Source organism: Capra hircus, chromosome 19 (assembly GCF_001704415.2).
Source record: "Capra hircus breed San Clemente chromosome 19, ASM170441v1, whole genome shotgun sequence".
NCBI classification, from domain to species: Eukaryota; Metazoa; Chordata; class Mammalia; order Artiodactyla; family Bovidae; genus Capra; species Capra hircus.
Genome location: NC_030826.1, coordinates 27021972 through 27034537, shown reverse-complemented (window position 1 = coordinate 27034537; position 12566 = coordinate 27021972). Strand labels below are relative to the sequence as shown.

The 12566-nt window shown below is 55.0% G+C and overlaps 2 protein-coding genes across 5 annotated transcripts; both read right to left on the bottom strand.

Annotated features, from left to right (window-relative positions):
- Nucleotides 290-3919, bottom strand: TNFSF13 (tumor necrosis factor superfamily member 13). 3 transcript variants are annotated; one of them, XM_018063566.1, is made up of 8 exons: nucleotides 2631-3919; nucleotides 2394-2438; nucleotides 2197-2275; nucleotides 2012-2059; nucleotides 1750-1868; nucleotides 1400-1538; nucleotides 1008-1156; nucleotides 290-619 (listed from the first exon to the last, which is right to left on the bottom strand). In XM_018063566.1, exons 1-7 carry the CDS (start codon nucleotides 2886-2888, stop codon nucleotides 1047-1049), a joined length of 798 nt encoding a protein of 265 aa, XP_017919055.1. In that variant the 5' UTR covers nucleotides 2889-3919; the 3' UTR covers nucleotides 290-619; nucleotides 1008-1046.
- Nucleotides 4100-12177, bottom strand: TNFSF12 (tumor necrosis factor superfamily member 12). 2 transcript variants are annotated; one of them, XM_018064586.1, is made up of 7 exons: nucleotides 11813-12177; nucleotides 11620-11667; nucleotides 11007-11079; nucleotides 10187-10240; nucleotides 10068-10103; nucleotides 5038-5162; nucleotides 4100-4843 (listed from the first exon to the last, which is right to left on the bottom strand). In XM_018064586.1, the coding sequence occupies exons 1-7, from the start codon at nucleotides 11969-11971 to the stop codon at nucleotides 4592-4594; spliced, it is 747 nt and encodes a 248-aa protein (XP_017920075.1). In that variant the 5' UTR covers nucleotides 11972-12177; the 3' UTR covers nucleotides 4100-4591. The 2 variants fall into 2 exon arrangements, with proteins under 2 accessions (XP_017920075.1, XP_017920074.1); XM_018064585.1 differs by having other exon boundaries at nucleotides 11620-11670; nucleotides 11813-12083.

Genomic DNA, 12566 nt, shown 5'->3' with positions numbered 1-12566 from the left:
CACGGGACCGCCCCGCCCACGAGCGCCACTCAGGGCTGCGCCTGCGCACACCCGCTGAACCCGAGCTGCGCCTGGCAGCCCTTCCATTAGTTCTTTTGCGCCTGCGTGTCCCGTGCCGATCTTCCGCCCTCCGCCCCCGCGCGGTGTAACCTGGTGTTCCAGGCACCCCGGGGCCTGAACTGGGGGCCCTGACACGTGGGTGCAGTGAAGCGCGTCGGAAGAGGGCTGGGAGGTCCGTGGGCTGGGAGGTGCGTGGACGGGGCTGAGGCACAGCAGTGGGGGAAATGGATCCAAGGTCTTATTTATTCTTTATTTTTAAATTTTGGGCAGGGCTTGCGCAGAAAGGAGAGATCAGAGAAGTGAGTCAGGATCAGGACTGGGGCGTATGATTTAGCCAAGGCGACCCGGCCTGCCGGGTCACGATAGTGGACAGAGTGAAAGCAAAACTTGGGACCTGAAGAGTAAGGTGTGGTTGAAAGGGGACCGTCGTCATCAGGCACCCTCTGCAGACCGGCGCCTAACAATTAACACCTCTGGAGATAGTGATGGAAACTGGAGTCCAGTAGATAGAGAGCGAAGTGAGGATGGGGCTTCTTGTGGGTGGAGAGGCAGAGGGTACCTAAAGAGAGGTGTGGTGTAAAGAACCAGGAGTTTGAGCGGAGGAAGAACTCGTGGACATTTGCCAACGGACAGGATGGTTGTCTCAAACCGCCGCTAGATGGTGGTGCTGTTCTGGAAGCAGTCCAGTGGGACCCAAAGGAAGTCTAGACAAAGCCTGGCATTTCCCACCCCCACCCCTACCCGACTCCCTCAAGAATTTGGGGCTGGAGAATAAGAAGAAGCTATTCTACCTCTTTAATATCCGTGAATTCAAAGTCCTGGGGGTGAGGGTGGGAACAAGGGAGAGTCATGAGCTGTCAAACCTGGGGGCAGAGGCAGGCCTCTGTTCCTGACTATTCCCTGTCCTTTGTCTAATCAGCTCTTGGCCATCTCCAAAGTGTACCCACCCTGGTCTTCCAAGCTCAGAACCACCTTTTACAACACAGTCACAGTTTCACAAGCCCCAGGAAGGTTCCATGTGGAGAGAGGCTAAGTTTGGCCCTTGCCCGAGGGATTATAACACTCAAGATATCCCCGTGGTGTAAATGGAAGACACCTGAGAAAGGGGAGAAAACAGATGCTCAGTGAAGCACAGCCATACAAATAATCTGATGTTTCCCCTCCCTTATGCAGCTCAACCTTATGTTTGTCTCCTGTAAGGACTACCGCATTCTGTCCATTCCTCACCTCCGCCTCTACACCCCAGCTTCCAAGCCCCTGCCATAGCTCCCCTACTGTTGCCCCAGGTCAGGGATCTGCTCCCCTCATAACCACCCTGCACCGCCCACCCACCTCTCACCTGCACTGTAGCAGCTGTTGTAGGCCCAGTCAGGGTTGGAGGGCATGCTTTGTATGCATCGGAATAGAGTCTCTTGCCTTCCTTGTCCCTCCCGAGATACCATCTGACCCATGGTGAAAGTCTCATCATGAAACAGGACCTGACAGGGAAGGGAGGGGATGCTGAATAAAGTGAGCTGGCGTGGCTCCGGTCCGGGCAGCCTCAGGAGCCCTGACAAAGGAGCCAAGGAATGAAGATGGGCCCTCTAAGTGGGGTATGAATAGGGGTTAAACCTCAGTGCTGGGGTACAAGGCTTTGGGAAAACAGACCTCCAGGCCCTCAGGTGAGGCTCAGAGGATATTTGGGGTTACCTGGCTGTACAGCAGATAAACTCCAGCATCCCAGACTCGAACAACATATCCTTGGGCCTCCAAGCCTCGCCCATGCTGGAGAGCTGGTTGCCACATCACCTCTGTCACATCAGAGTCCTCTGGAGGCAAAGAATGTGGCAGTGAGGATTTCTGTGCACACTCAGACACTTATTCTCTAAGGTTCTCTTTGGCTGATGTGCCAGTCCCACACTTCCTAGATCTTGCCCCCGACCCCAAAGCCATGATTGGAAATAGTGCTCACCCTTGGAGGTGATGTTAATGGGAACAAGATGCAGAACTGAGCGCTTCTCTGGGGAGAGAGGGAGGAGATCTCAGCAGTTGTGCACGACTGTCAGCCCTCCGCCCTCGCCCTGGCTCAGGGTTGCGGTCTCCAGATCCCCCTGCTGTGGATCACCTCCCACCCCTGCTGCACCCCGGAGGCCTCACTCTTCTGTTTACGGGTGAGCACTGCTCTCCTTCTCCGGGATCTCTCCCCATTCTCCCGGCCTTCTGTGCCATCAGGGCTCTGCTTGTGGAAAGAGGGTCAGGGTTAGGCTAAGATGCAAGGGTCCCAGGAAAGCCTTTCCCCGCCCCCAACCCCCACCTCCCACCTGCCCCAGGAATGCCTCACATCTCTCCTGCACCTTTCCCCAGCAACCTGAGTCTGGGTACTGGCTCTCCTCCAGAATCTGTTAGGTATGAAAAGCATTAATCTTTAACAATTTCCTTTCCTGGAATGCTTGCTCCCTTGACCTCCAAACCCTGGGACCCTCTCTTGCACTCATTCCAAACTTTGCCGACCAAGCTGCTAGAACTGAGAAACCCGGAGACCACCCTGCCACGCATCCTTTTCTGCCAGACATGCTTCTCCCCTCACTCACCTGCTCCTGGAGATTCAGCCATGGATTCCCTTCCCGCTTCTCGGAGGGCCCTCCGTTCCTCTGCAGCCGGCTCACCTCTCTCCTTAAGGTCTGCAGCTCGGTTTGTTGGGTCAGCAGAACCATGGCACAAGCCACAGCCCCCAGAGCCGCCCCCCAACTCAACCAGAGGGCAACTGAGAGTGCTGGCTCTCGGACGGGTCCCCCCATGTCTCCCTGGGGCCCTTTGGGGCTTAGGAAGGAAGGAGATGAGGCAGGCATGAGCTGGGGACCCTGCCAACAGCTGTGGTCTCAGGAGTGGGATGGCAAGGAGGTGACGGGGAGAGTGGGGGTGCAGGCAGTGGTGCAGAAGGGAAGAAGGGCGTTACGCAAGGGAGGAATAAAAAGGAACTTGAGAATAAAAAGAAGGGAGGCGGGAAGCAAGCTGGGGCACTGCTGGTGCTCTTGGCACCCTGCTGCGGGGCCAGCACTATCCCGAGACCCCTCACCTCCTCCAGCCTCAGGAGAATTTGGTGTTAGTCTCTCTAGGAAGGACAGGGCTCCCAGTGACACCCAGGAGGAGCGGCCAGAGCGCAGGAACCCCGGGGCGGCCCCAGAAGTGGGGGAGGGAAGGTTGGCTGGCTCTGGGGCATGGTGCCAGGAGCCGGGATGGAGAGACATGCTGGGCAGCACCGAGGGTCAAGGGTGGAGAGTGGAAGACCCTCGCGCCTTGGCACAGGTGAGATCTCCGGGGCAGTCTGTTCACCGTGACTGAAGGTGGGCGAGGAGGGGAGGAGAGGGGGTTAGTGGGGAGGAGAACCAGGGTCGGGGAAGCAAGGAACTGGCTGAGTTCCGGGGTTAAGGCCAGGCCGGGTGTGTTGGAAGAAGGCCTGCACTACTCTCTGCTGAACTTGGCAAGCGGGACTTCCTGTTTCCCCAGAAACGCTCTTACATAAGGCTCTGGACAAATGAGAAAGAGACAGCCAGAGAGCCCCACCACTGTAGGACTCCTGCCTGGACCCTGGGGCGCAGCTTCCCATGTCCCTGGGCCCTAGTGTCCCACTTCCTGACCCTGAGCCCCCACGTCGCGCCTGCTTCCCTGCCCACCCCCCGCTTCCCCCCCCCTGTGCCAAATACCAGCTCAGACTGGTGCCAGCACCTGCTGCAGGTGCCCAGGCTGCCAACAGGAAGGGCCGCTGCCCTCCCAGCCCAGGGATTCCCCACAGGAGGAAGCCCGCCTCCTAGGTAAATCAGGCCACTTCTGCTGGACCTTGGGCAGAGAATTGATTTTTTTTTTCCCCTGGCAGTTTGCCTTTTGATTCTCTTCTCCTGCCTGGGGCTTCAAGGCACGTAGGTCTCCATGCCCAAGCCTGGATGTCGTCCTGGAATTCCAGGTGACCGTCTTCCCCCACCCCCCACCTCCCAGACCCCCACCTTCCATTGGCCCTCAGCTACCCTGAGGATATCCCCTAAGCCCCAATAAAGACAGCAACCATGACATATTCTCTTTAATATCCACTTATCAACATTTAGTCCCAATAATAATAAAAATAATATCTGTTTTAAAAATCCACAGGGAATTATCAGGGGAGGAGCCTGTCCTGGTCTCTGACCCCTCACATTCGGGAACTCCTGGCCTAGTCCCAGTCTCTCTGGCATCTGGCCCCTCTTAGTGGCTGAAGAGGGGGTATGGACGACCCATCATCACCCAGAGTACAGTAAACACAGTGTCCTGGGGGGCTGCAGCCAGGGTTGGGGAGTCAGGAGATAAATGGGGCTGGGGAGCTAGTGAGGTGGAGAGCTGGAGGTGGGGAGAGCTGTCAGCGAGGCTGGGAATATTTGAGTGGCATGGACATCACGTGAGCCCTGGCAGCCTTCCGGGGGTAGAGGCAGGTCTGGGGGAGGAGCAGCTCAGGGTGGGACAGAGGGGACAGGGGTGCTCAGAGAGCGGCCGTGGGGAGAAGCCACCTGGAAACCGGGGCCCTTCAGTGAACTTGGAAGAGTCCAAAGTAGGTGAGGAAGGGGGCAGCCTTGAGTTGGGTCTGGGGGAGGGTGCGGATCCGCAGGGAGGACCCTCGCCGCAGGCGCAAGAGCCCTGACACCTGGCAGAGACGGAGCTGGGGCCCAGGGGAACTGGCCGCAGTGGCCGAGAATTCCTCCAGGCAGCGCAGGGCCAGCGTGTCATCCACCAGCAAGTCCAGCTTCAGGTAGACAGCCTTCCCCTCATCAAAGTGCACCTGGGGAGGCAGGGGAGGGGCAGAGTTCAGGGTCTGCTGGCCCTCGGCTTCATCTCAGGTGTCCTGAGAGGCCCAAGGCTCCTCTCAGCCCAAACCCCACGCTCCCCCTCCCCACCTTTAACTTGCCCCCAACCCCGAAGCCCAACCCTTCTCCTTCAGTTCCGGCTTTACCCGTGGAGCCAGGTGGGGCTTACCTGACAGTACAGGTAGTACAGCCCAGCCCGGGTGACCATAAATTGCCCGGTCTGGCAGTCATAGCGCAGGGGGTTGGAGCTGTTGATTTTGGCCTCCTCCCAGCCACTCACCGTCCCGTCCACACCTGAATGTGGGTGTTCAGAGACAGGGGAAATCCCTCTAGAGAACTTTCTCACACTGGCTGATGAGACACTGAGTTTATAAACCTCTGGGCCCACTTTACCCAGAAGATATCTAGGAGGCCCAGGGGAAGGGAAGAGCCGCGGCCTAGGGAGCTGGGAGTGTGATAGGAAGTTAGGGTAAGAAACCCGACATAGAGGACTAGAATGATAGACGGCAAGTTCTCACCAGCTGCTTCTGGAGAGAGGAGTAGGACTCGAGAAGCATGGGGGCTTTTATAGGTTGTGCCTGCACCATTTGCTCTTTTACTTGGAGAAGGTATGGATGCGTTACTTGAATCATATATTCCTTGGGTTATTAAAATTAAAGATAATCAAAAGGGAAAAAGATAAAAAAAAAAAAAACTAATAAGATGGTACCCAAACCTCCATCCATTAATGAATGGATAAGGAAAATCGTGTTACGTCCATACAATGGGATAAAAAGAAATGGAGTACTAATGCAGGCTACAATGTGGAGGAAACAAGAAAACGCTATGCTAAGTGAAAGAAGCTAGTCACAAAGGATCACATGTTCTATGAATATCCAGGTGGCGCAATGGTAAAGAATGTGCATGCCCATGAAGGAGACTCAAGAGATGGGGGTTCGATCCCTGGGTCTGGAAGATCCCCTGGAGTTGGAAATGGCAACCCACTCCAGTATTCTTGCCTGGAGAATCTCATGGACAGAGGAGCCTGGAGGGCTGCAGTCCATGGGGTCGCAGGGAGTCAGACATGACTAAGTGACTGAACACGCATGCACATGAAATTTCCAAATAAACAAATACATAGAGACAAAAAGTAGATTAGCAGTTGCTTAGGGCTGGAGGAGATCAGGGAAATACAGTGTGGTGGGTGAAGCGTACAGGGTTTCTTTTTGAGGTCATGAAAACTCTCTAAAATTACTGTAGTGATGGTCATACAATTCTGTGACTATACTAAAAGCTTAACTGTACATTTTAAAAAGGTGAATTGTATAGTATGTGAATCATATCTCAATAAAGCCGTTAGCAACAACAAAACTAGAGTAAAGGTAATTGCAAGTTGTAAAGAAGACAAAGAATCAAATGACAAAGCAGGGTCTCAAGTGACTTCCCAGCCCTCCATGAGCCACCCCTGTTTACCTCTCAGATCTAATCTCACACATTCCTCCAAGTCACAAGACTCCAGGCCCTCAGGCCCACTTTCTGTTCCTGCCAGGCACCAAGCTCACTGTTTCCACAGGGTTTTTACTGCTCTTCCCTCCCCCTAGGATTCCTCCCTCCCTTCAGTCAGTCTGGTTGCTCTGAGTGACCTCCCCAGGCCTCCCGGTCTGAAATATTAATAGCTAGTCTCCGTTAAACTCTCCACTCACCGCATCTCTCTCATAGCAGTCCCCAAGGACAGAAATCATCTTTATTTCCTTCTGTGATAGTTTGGGGGCTGCCTCCCCCAAGGAGCAGGGGAACTGGTCTGGTTACCGCACCTCAGGCCCTGCAGCTGGGCCTGCTCTGAGCAGACACCAAGCACATGCTGGTGGGAAGAAAACAGAGGAGGAAGAGGCTGTAGGGGCAGCTGTCTCTTGTTTGGGTCCACAGGCTGCTCTCCGGGGCTTCCGGCACCTCATCTCGGTAGCCTGGGAAGCTTCCTTCCCGGCACCCCCATCTTCTGCCTGCCCCGGGGCGCTCTCCTGGTTCCTTTCTCAGGAACATAATGCTCACAGGGCATTTTCATCCCTACCTATGGGTTGCCTTGGCTTTTATTTCACAAGACTCCAATCTGAGTCTCCAGCTCTGCCCATGCCTGCCCCGCCTGACACTGCTACCTGCCTGCCATTAGAGTAACCTCCCCATGCTCCCCACTGCAAACTCACCTAGACCAAAACTGAGCCTGCCCCCCAACCCCAAATTTGCTTGACTGCATTCCACACTGGGCTCCTGGTTCTACCTCTTATCAAGCACCCAAGCCTCTCTCTCCTTCACCAGCTTTATCCACTGATCACCAGTTGTAGCAAGCCTGCCACCTAAGTAGCTGTCTCCCTCCCCTGTGTGTGTGGACTCAGCCATTTCTCTCTGGGACTCTGTTCAGGCTCCTTCCTCTTTAGGCTCCCTGTTTCCACCGGGAGTAAACTGCCTGCTCCAGTTTACTCGCCACACTACACAGAGGCACAGAATGATGTTTCTCAAATGCAGACGTGAGACTCTTCTGCTTTGACTTCAGAAGAACCTCCAGACTCCAACTGTGACCTGGCTCCATATGCTTCTCCAGCCTCACCCCATCCTGCTCGTCTGGATCTGTCTCCTCCACCACATCGAGCCGCTTGCTCCCCGTCCTCCAGCCTCATCAGACTCTTGGCAAATTCTGGGCTTTTGTACAAGTGGCCCTGCCCCTCTGTCTGTCTTATACTCACACTTGGGTAAGAGCCCATGCCTCCTTGGGAAAGAGTCCCTGACTCCATTGTAAAGTTGTCTTCCTCTGTACTGGCCATGTGTCTCTTGCTACTTTCATTATTATTCTTGTCATATCACATTGTAATTTACAAATTTATATGCTTGCCTCCTCTCCTAGACAGCAGTTCCTTGCAAATAGGTCTGGATATTACTCAGTGTGGGCACCTAGCTGGGTGCATACAAACAGTAGCATCTCAGCTCATGTGTGCTGAGTCAATGAATGAGTAAATGTCTGGGTAACTGCTGAAATAATGGTGCAGAGAGAAGGGAGGAAGGCTGGCCTGAGGCATGAAGAGTAGGGGGAAGAAGGAGAAAGGGCATTCCTGGCTAGGGAACTAGTTTGAGCTCATTGTGGCTAAGGGCATGGTGTGCCTGAGACCATGGTATCACTAAATTTCGTTCTTTACTGCCCGGCAATCACCCTTTTTTCCCTGCTAGGCTTACTTTTCACTGTCCCTTCTGCCCATCTCCCTCAATCTCCAGAGGACCCCAAAGGCATCAGGTAAGGGCTACCTTTTGTCCTCCCACCCAAACCACAAACCGACTTGTTCTCGTGATCACCTCTGACCCTCTTATGGAGATGAGATGACACATCCCATCCCCTTCTTCCTTCTGGAGTCCACCCCCTCCCACCTTCTTGAATGCTGCCTGCAGGTTCCCCCATCCCTGCACTGGGAATCGCCTCTCACGCCATGTCTGGAACACAAGCACAGCTAGCTGGATTCAAATCCTGGCCCCACCTCTTAGCATCATCATGACCTGGACAGGTTCCGGTCATCTCTATCTGTAAAAAAGAGATGGCTGGATTATCTTCCTTTTAGGACTCTTTCAAGGATTAGATGAGATTAAACACTGAATAGGTAGCTATGATTTAGGCAGTATTTCTTAAGGACTGAACTTTTCCTGGACTCACATCCTTCTCTACCTCCTGGCCCATTTCTCTGGTCCTGTCACAGAGAAACTTCTGGAGAAGGTTGTCATTGTCTCTGATTCCTATTTCCGATTTTCTCTTAACCCATCCACACTGGCTTCCAACGTAACCACACCAGCCACCGCCCTTGTCAAGGTCACCAGTTGGCTTTGAATGTTACTAAATGCAGCAGTCATTTCTCTGTTCTCATCTCATGTGACCACTCAGCTGCATTCAACATAGACAGCCACATCCTCCTTCTTGAAACTATGTCTTCTGAGACTCCAAGACACTGCCCTCCCTGGGTTTCTTCCCCTCTCTCCGGCTGCTTCTCAGTCTCTGCTGGATCCTCCTACTCTGCTCCAAGAGCCTCAGGGCTTTCCTTATGGGGCCCACTTCCCTCGTGGGTGTCTCATCCAGTCCTGTAGCTTTAAATACCATCCGTCTGGTGACGACTTCTGACTCTACACACCCTGCCCAGGCCTGAGCCACTCACCAAGTCCAGCTAACTATTTGTGAAACTCACTTGTTTATTATTATTTATCCACTTAGTTATTATTAGCTCTCAAATTCAATTATTAATTTACATGCCCCCCCAACCTATTTCCTCCCTGGTTAACACCCCTTTAATAAAAGACACCATTATTCTCAAAGATGCCCAAGTTAAAAATCTAGAAGTCATTCCTTCCCCCTGCCTTATCCTGCTCTACCAAGTCCTTCTCTTCAATCTACACACTGAATCCATTTACTTCTCTCCATCTCAGCTGCCAACCCTAGACTAAGACACTCTCGTATCTTGCCTCCTGGCCTGTCACATGGAAGGGAATTCCAGGTGAACGAACAGTATGTCCAAAGTCCAGAAGAAGCACATTGGTGGGGAGGGGGTGTCAGCCAACAAGTGTGGAGAGGGCATAAGAATGTGCCAGGAAGAGAGGTTGAGACCAGAGCGTGGAGAGGCTGAAAGCCAAGCAGAAAAGCAATAGAAGAATGGGAGACAGGCTTAAGGAGGCTGAACTTGGCAACACAGGTGGGACACAGTAGGGGTGGGGAAAGTCTAGAATGGGGAAGGAGCTGGAGACTGAGTTTGAGGTTCTGAGGTCATGGTGCCTAGGTAGGGGTGGGATAGGGATGGAAAAGAATATCAGAGTGGAAATATTTAGAGAAAAATGATAAGAGCACAAAAACTCTTGGAATATGGAAGGGAAAGAAGAGGGAAAAAAATCAAAGATGCTTCTTGGAGATGAGCGAGGGCTGAAAGAAAAGCCCAGCTGGTGGTTTGCTGGGGGGGGGGGATCTGCCTGGTCTCTGAAAGGGGAAGGGGTCTCCCTGGGGTCCCATGTTTGAGTCATGGAGAAAGTCCAGTTTTGGGAGCCAAGAGAAGCGAGCCCTAAGCATTTTGAACTGGCTTTTGGAGTTTCTGATGTTGAAGGTGGGGATGTGGGTGGGAATCAAGTCTTTGGAGGGGGTCCCTTGTCCAGAAGGCCAGGGCTGTGAGGGTAAGAGAAGAGCTCAGAGGCGGGGCGGGGCCTCACCTGCCTGTGCTCCGTCTTGTCCTGGTCGTGGGTGAACTGTAAGACACAGGTAAGGGGTGGTGAGCCCTGCCCTGCGCCCAGCCACCCCTTCTCCCTGGGCATGGCTCCCCATCACCCACCTTCATAGTGGGCTGCAACTGCTCTGCGCGCCCGTGGTTTCTGGCCTTTAGATGCTGAGGATCAAGGAAAGACAGATGGGCCAAGCAGTCCCCATGTCTGGGGGTGGGTGGCCAGGAGCTACTCTCTCAGCCCCGTTCCCCCCAGTACCCTGGCATCCTTATTTTTGTTCAGTCTCCTGGTCTCAGAACCTCAGGCCTTATCTTCCTCCACAGGTATAGCCACTGATAATTTATCATCCGAAGTGGGATGCTTCTGAGCACAAAGGGGATTATTAATCATCACATTGAGCCCACAGGTGTAAGCCTGCAAGCCTGGATACATGGTCACAGGGTCACCCCAGTCATAAGTCTTTGCTTTTGGGGGTTCGGGCCTCTGATTCCCCTACCTCTTCTTCATCAGGACCTCAGGAGCTCTCCTAACTCCTGGCCACCCGCCTTCATATTCAGGGTGGGGTCTGAGTGAGAAGCAGGTCTATGCAATGGAAGGACCTTCCGAGGGAGGGTCAGAATTCTAGGTTTGAGTCTCTGTGACTCCGAACCCCCCTTTTACTCTGTGCGTCAGTTTCTCTACCCATAAGCAAGGATAATGGGTTTTACTCTGCCTGCTTCACAGGGCTTTTATGATGAACAAAACCGATAGTGAGTCCAGAAGCCTCCATGATATTATGATTACTCGATGGACGTGAGTCTGAGTGAACTACGGGAGTTCGTGATGGACAGGGAGGCCTGGCGTGCTGCTATTCACGGGGTCGCAAAGAGTCGGACACGACTGAGCGACTGAACTGAACTGAACCGATGGTTGGGATAAAGGGCTGCTCACCATTTCTGCGAGGCCGAACCAGTTTCAGGAAAGGAACAGCATCCTGGCTTTCCTCGGGCTGGGGGTTCAGGTCCTAAGAGCGTTAAGGGCACAGCTAAACCAGGATCTCACCAGGGACTCCAGGAGACACAAACTAAGACCGACCAGGGGCCCGTCACGAGAGGCCCAGTCGCAAGAGGACCGAGTCCCTCAGCCAAGAGCAGCCGAGGCCACCGGGAGGCAAGTTCTTGGGGTCAGGGATCAGCCCTCACCCCTCTCCCCAAGACCAGCCACATCCCCCTAGTCCGCTCCCCTCAACCAGCAATTGGTACATCACACACACGCCCACACCCAGTCAGTGTGCAAAATGAGTACACACCCTGCACACACAGCCAGCATCCCTCTTCCATAGCAGGCTCCTGCATCTCACACTCCCACGCCCCCCATGGCCAGTAAACACTTGGTACTTGGTTGACACCAAGGGGGCACAAACCCCTTACACACAGTTGTCACTCTCATGAACCCAGGCATTAGAGGGCTGATGCACACACACCCCACACACATGGCTGGCACAAGCAGGGCACACACTTCCCATGCCCAGCAACCAGGTAGCCAGCACCCACCCCCCACTCACCAGCGGGTCCGGGTCTTCCTCTGCCACCAGGTCCCTCTGGGAAGGCTCCTGCTGGGAAGGAGGCAGCTACCTTGTCCTTCTCCACCTGACATCTCACCCTCCACCCACCTTCCTGGCCCCTTTCCCCGCCTGCCCACCGGCCCCATCAGATGTTCGGCACAGTCCCAGGGAGGGGTGTGCAGCCGGGCCTCACCTGGGCAAACAGCGATGCCCGGCTCCCCAGGCTGACCACGGCCAGCAGGAGGCCGAGGCAGGCCAGCACCAGGCCCAGGCCCAGCACGAGCGGGGCCAGCAGGGCGGTGCCCGGCTCCCCCCGGCGCTCCCTCCGCCTCTGGATCCGACGGGTGGCCATGGGGCGGGGGCTGTGCCTGCCTCACCGGCCCCCCATCCCTGGACCCAAGGGATCGGGGGAGGGGGAGCCGGCGGGCGGATCTGGCCGGGGAGAGGGAGGGGCCAGGGAAACGGGGCGGGAGCAGGGTTGGCGGGGGTGGAGTGGGGGATGAGGACAGGAAACCGGACACTGTTGGTGATTAAACTCCGAGCTGGGCCGAGCGCAGCGCACGGACCGGGGCGCGCGCCGCTCGGCTTGCAGAGGGCAGAGCGGGTCCCGGCCGGAGGCACGCACCTCCCGAGCTCGGAAAAGCGTGGCGATGTGTGTGTGAGTGCGCAGCGGGCGAGCTGGGGTGTGCGGCTGAGCTCTCCACGCGGGCGGCCGGCCGGAGGGAGAGAGGGGAGCGAGGGTTGAAACAGCAGAAACTCCACGGCAGCCTGGGTGCCGGTGGCGGGGCGGGAACACCGCCGCAAGTGCGGCGGGTCTACTCCTCCCCGAGAGAGATTGCTAAATTAGGCCTGCAGGCCAAGGTGACAAGGCCACATGTGGCTGATCTTATTATTCCCTCAGTCAACACAGAAGCCAAGGCACATTCGGATTTTAGCAGCCGCACCTA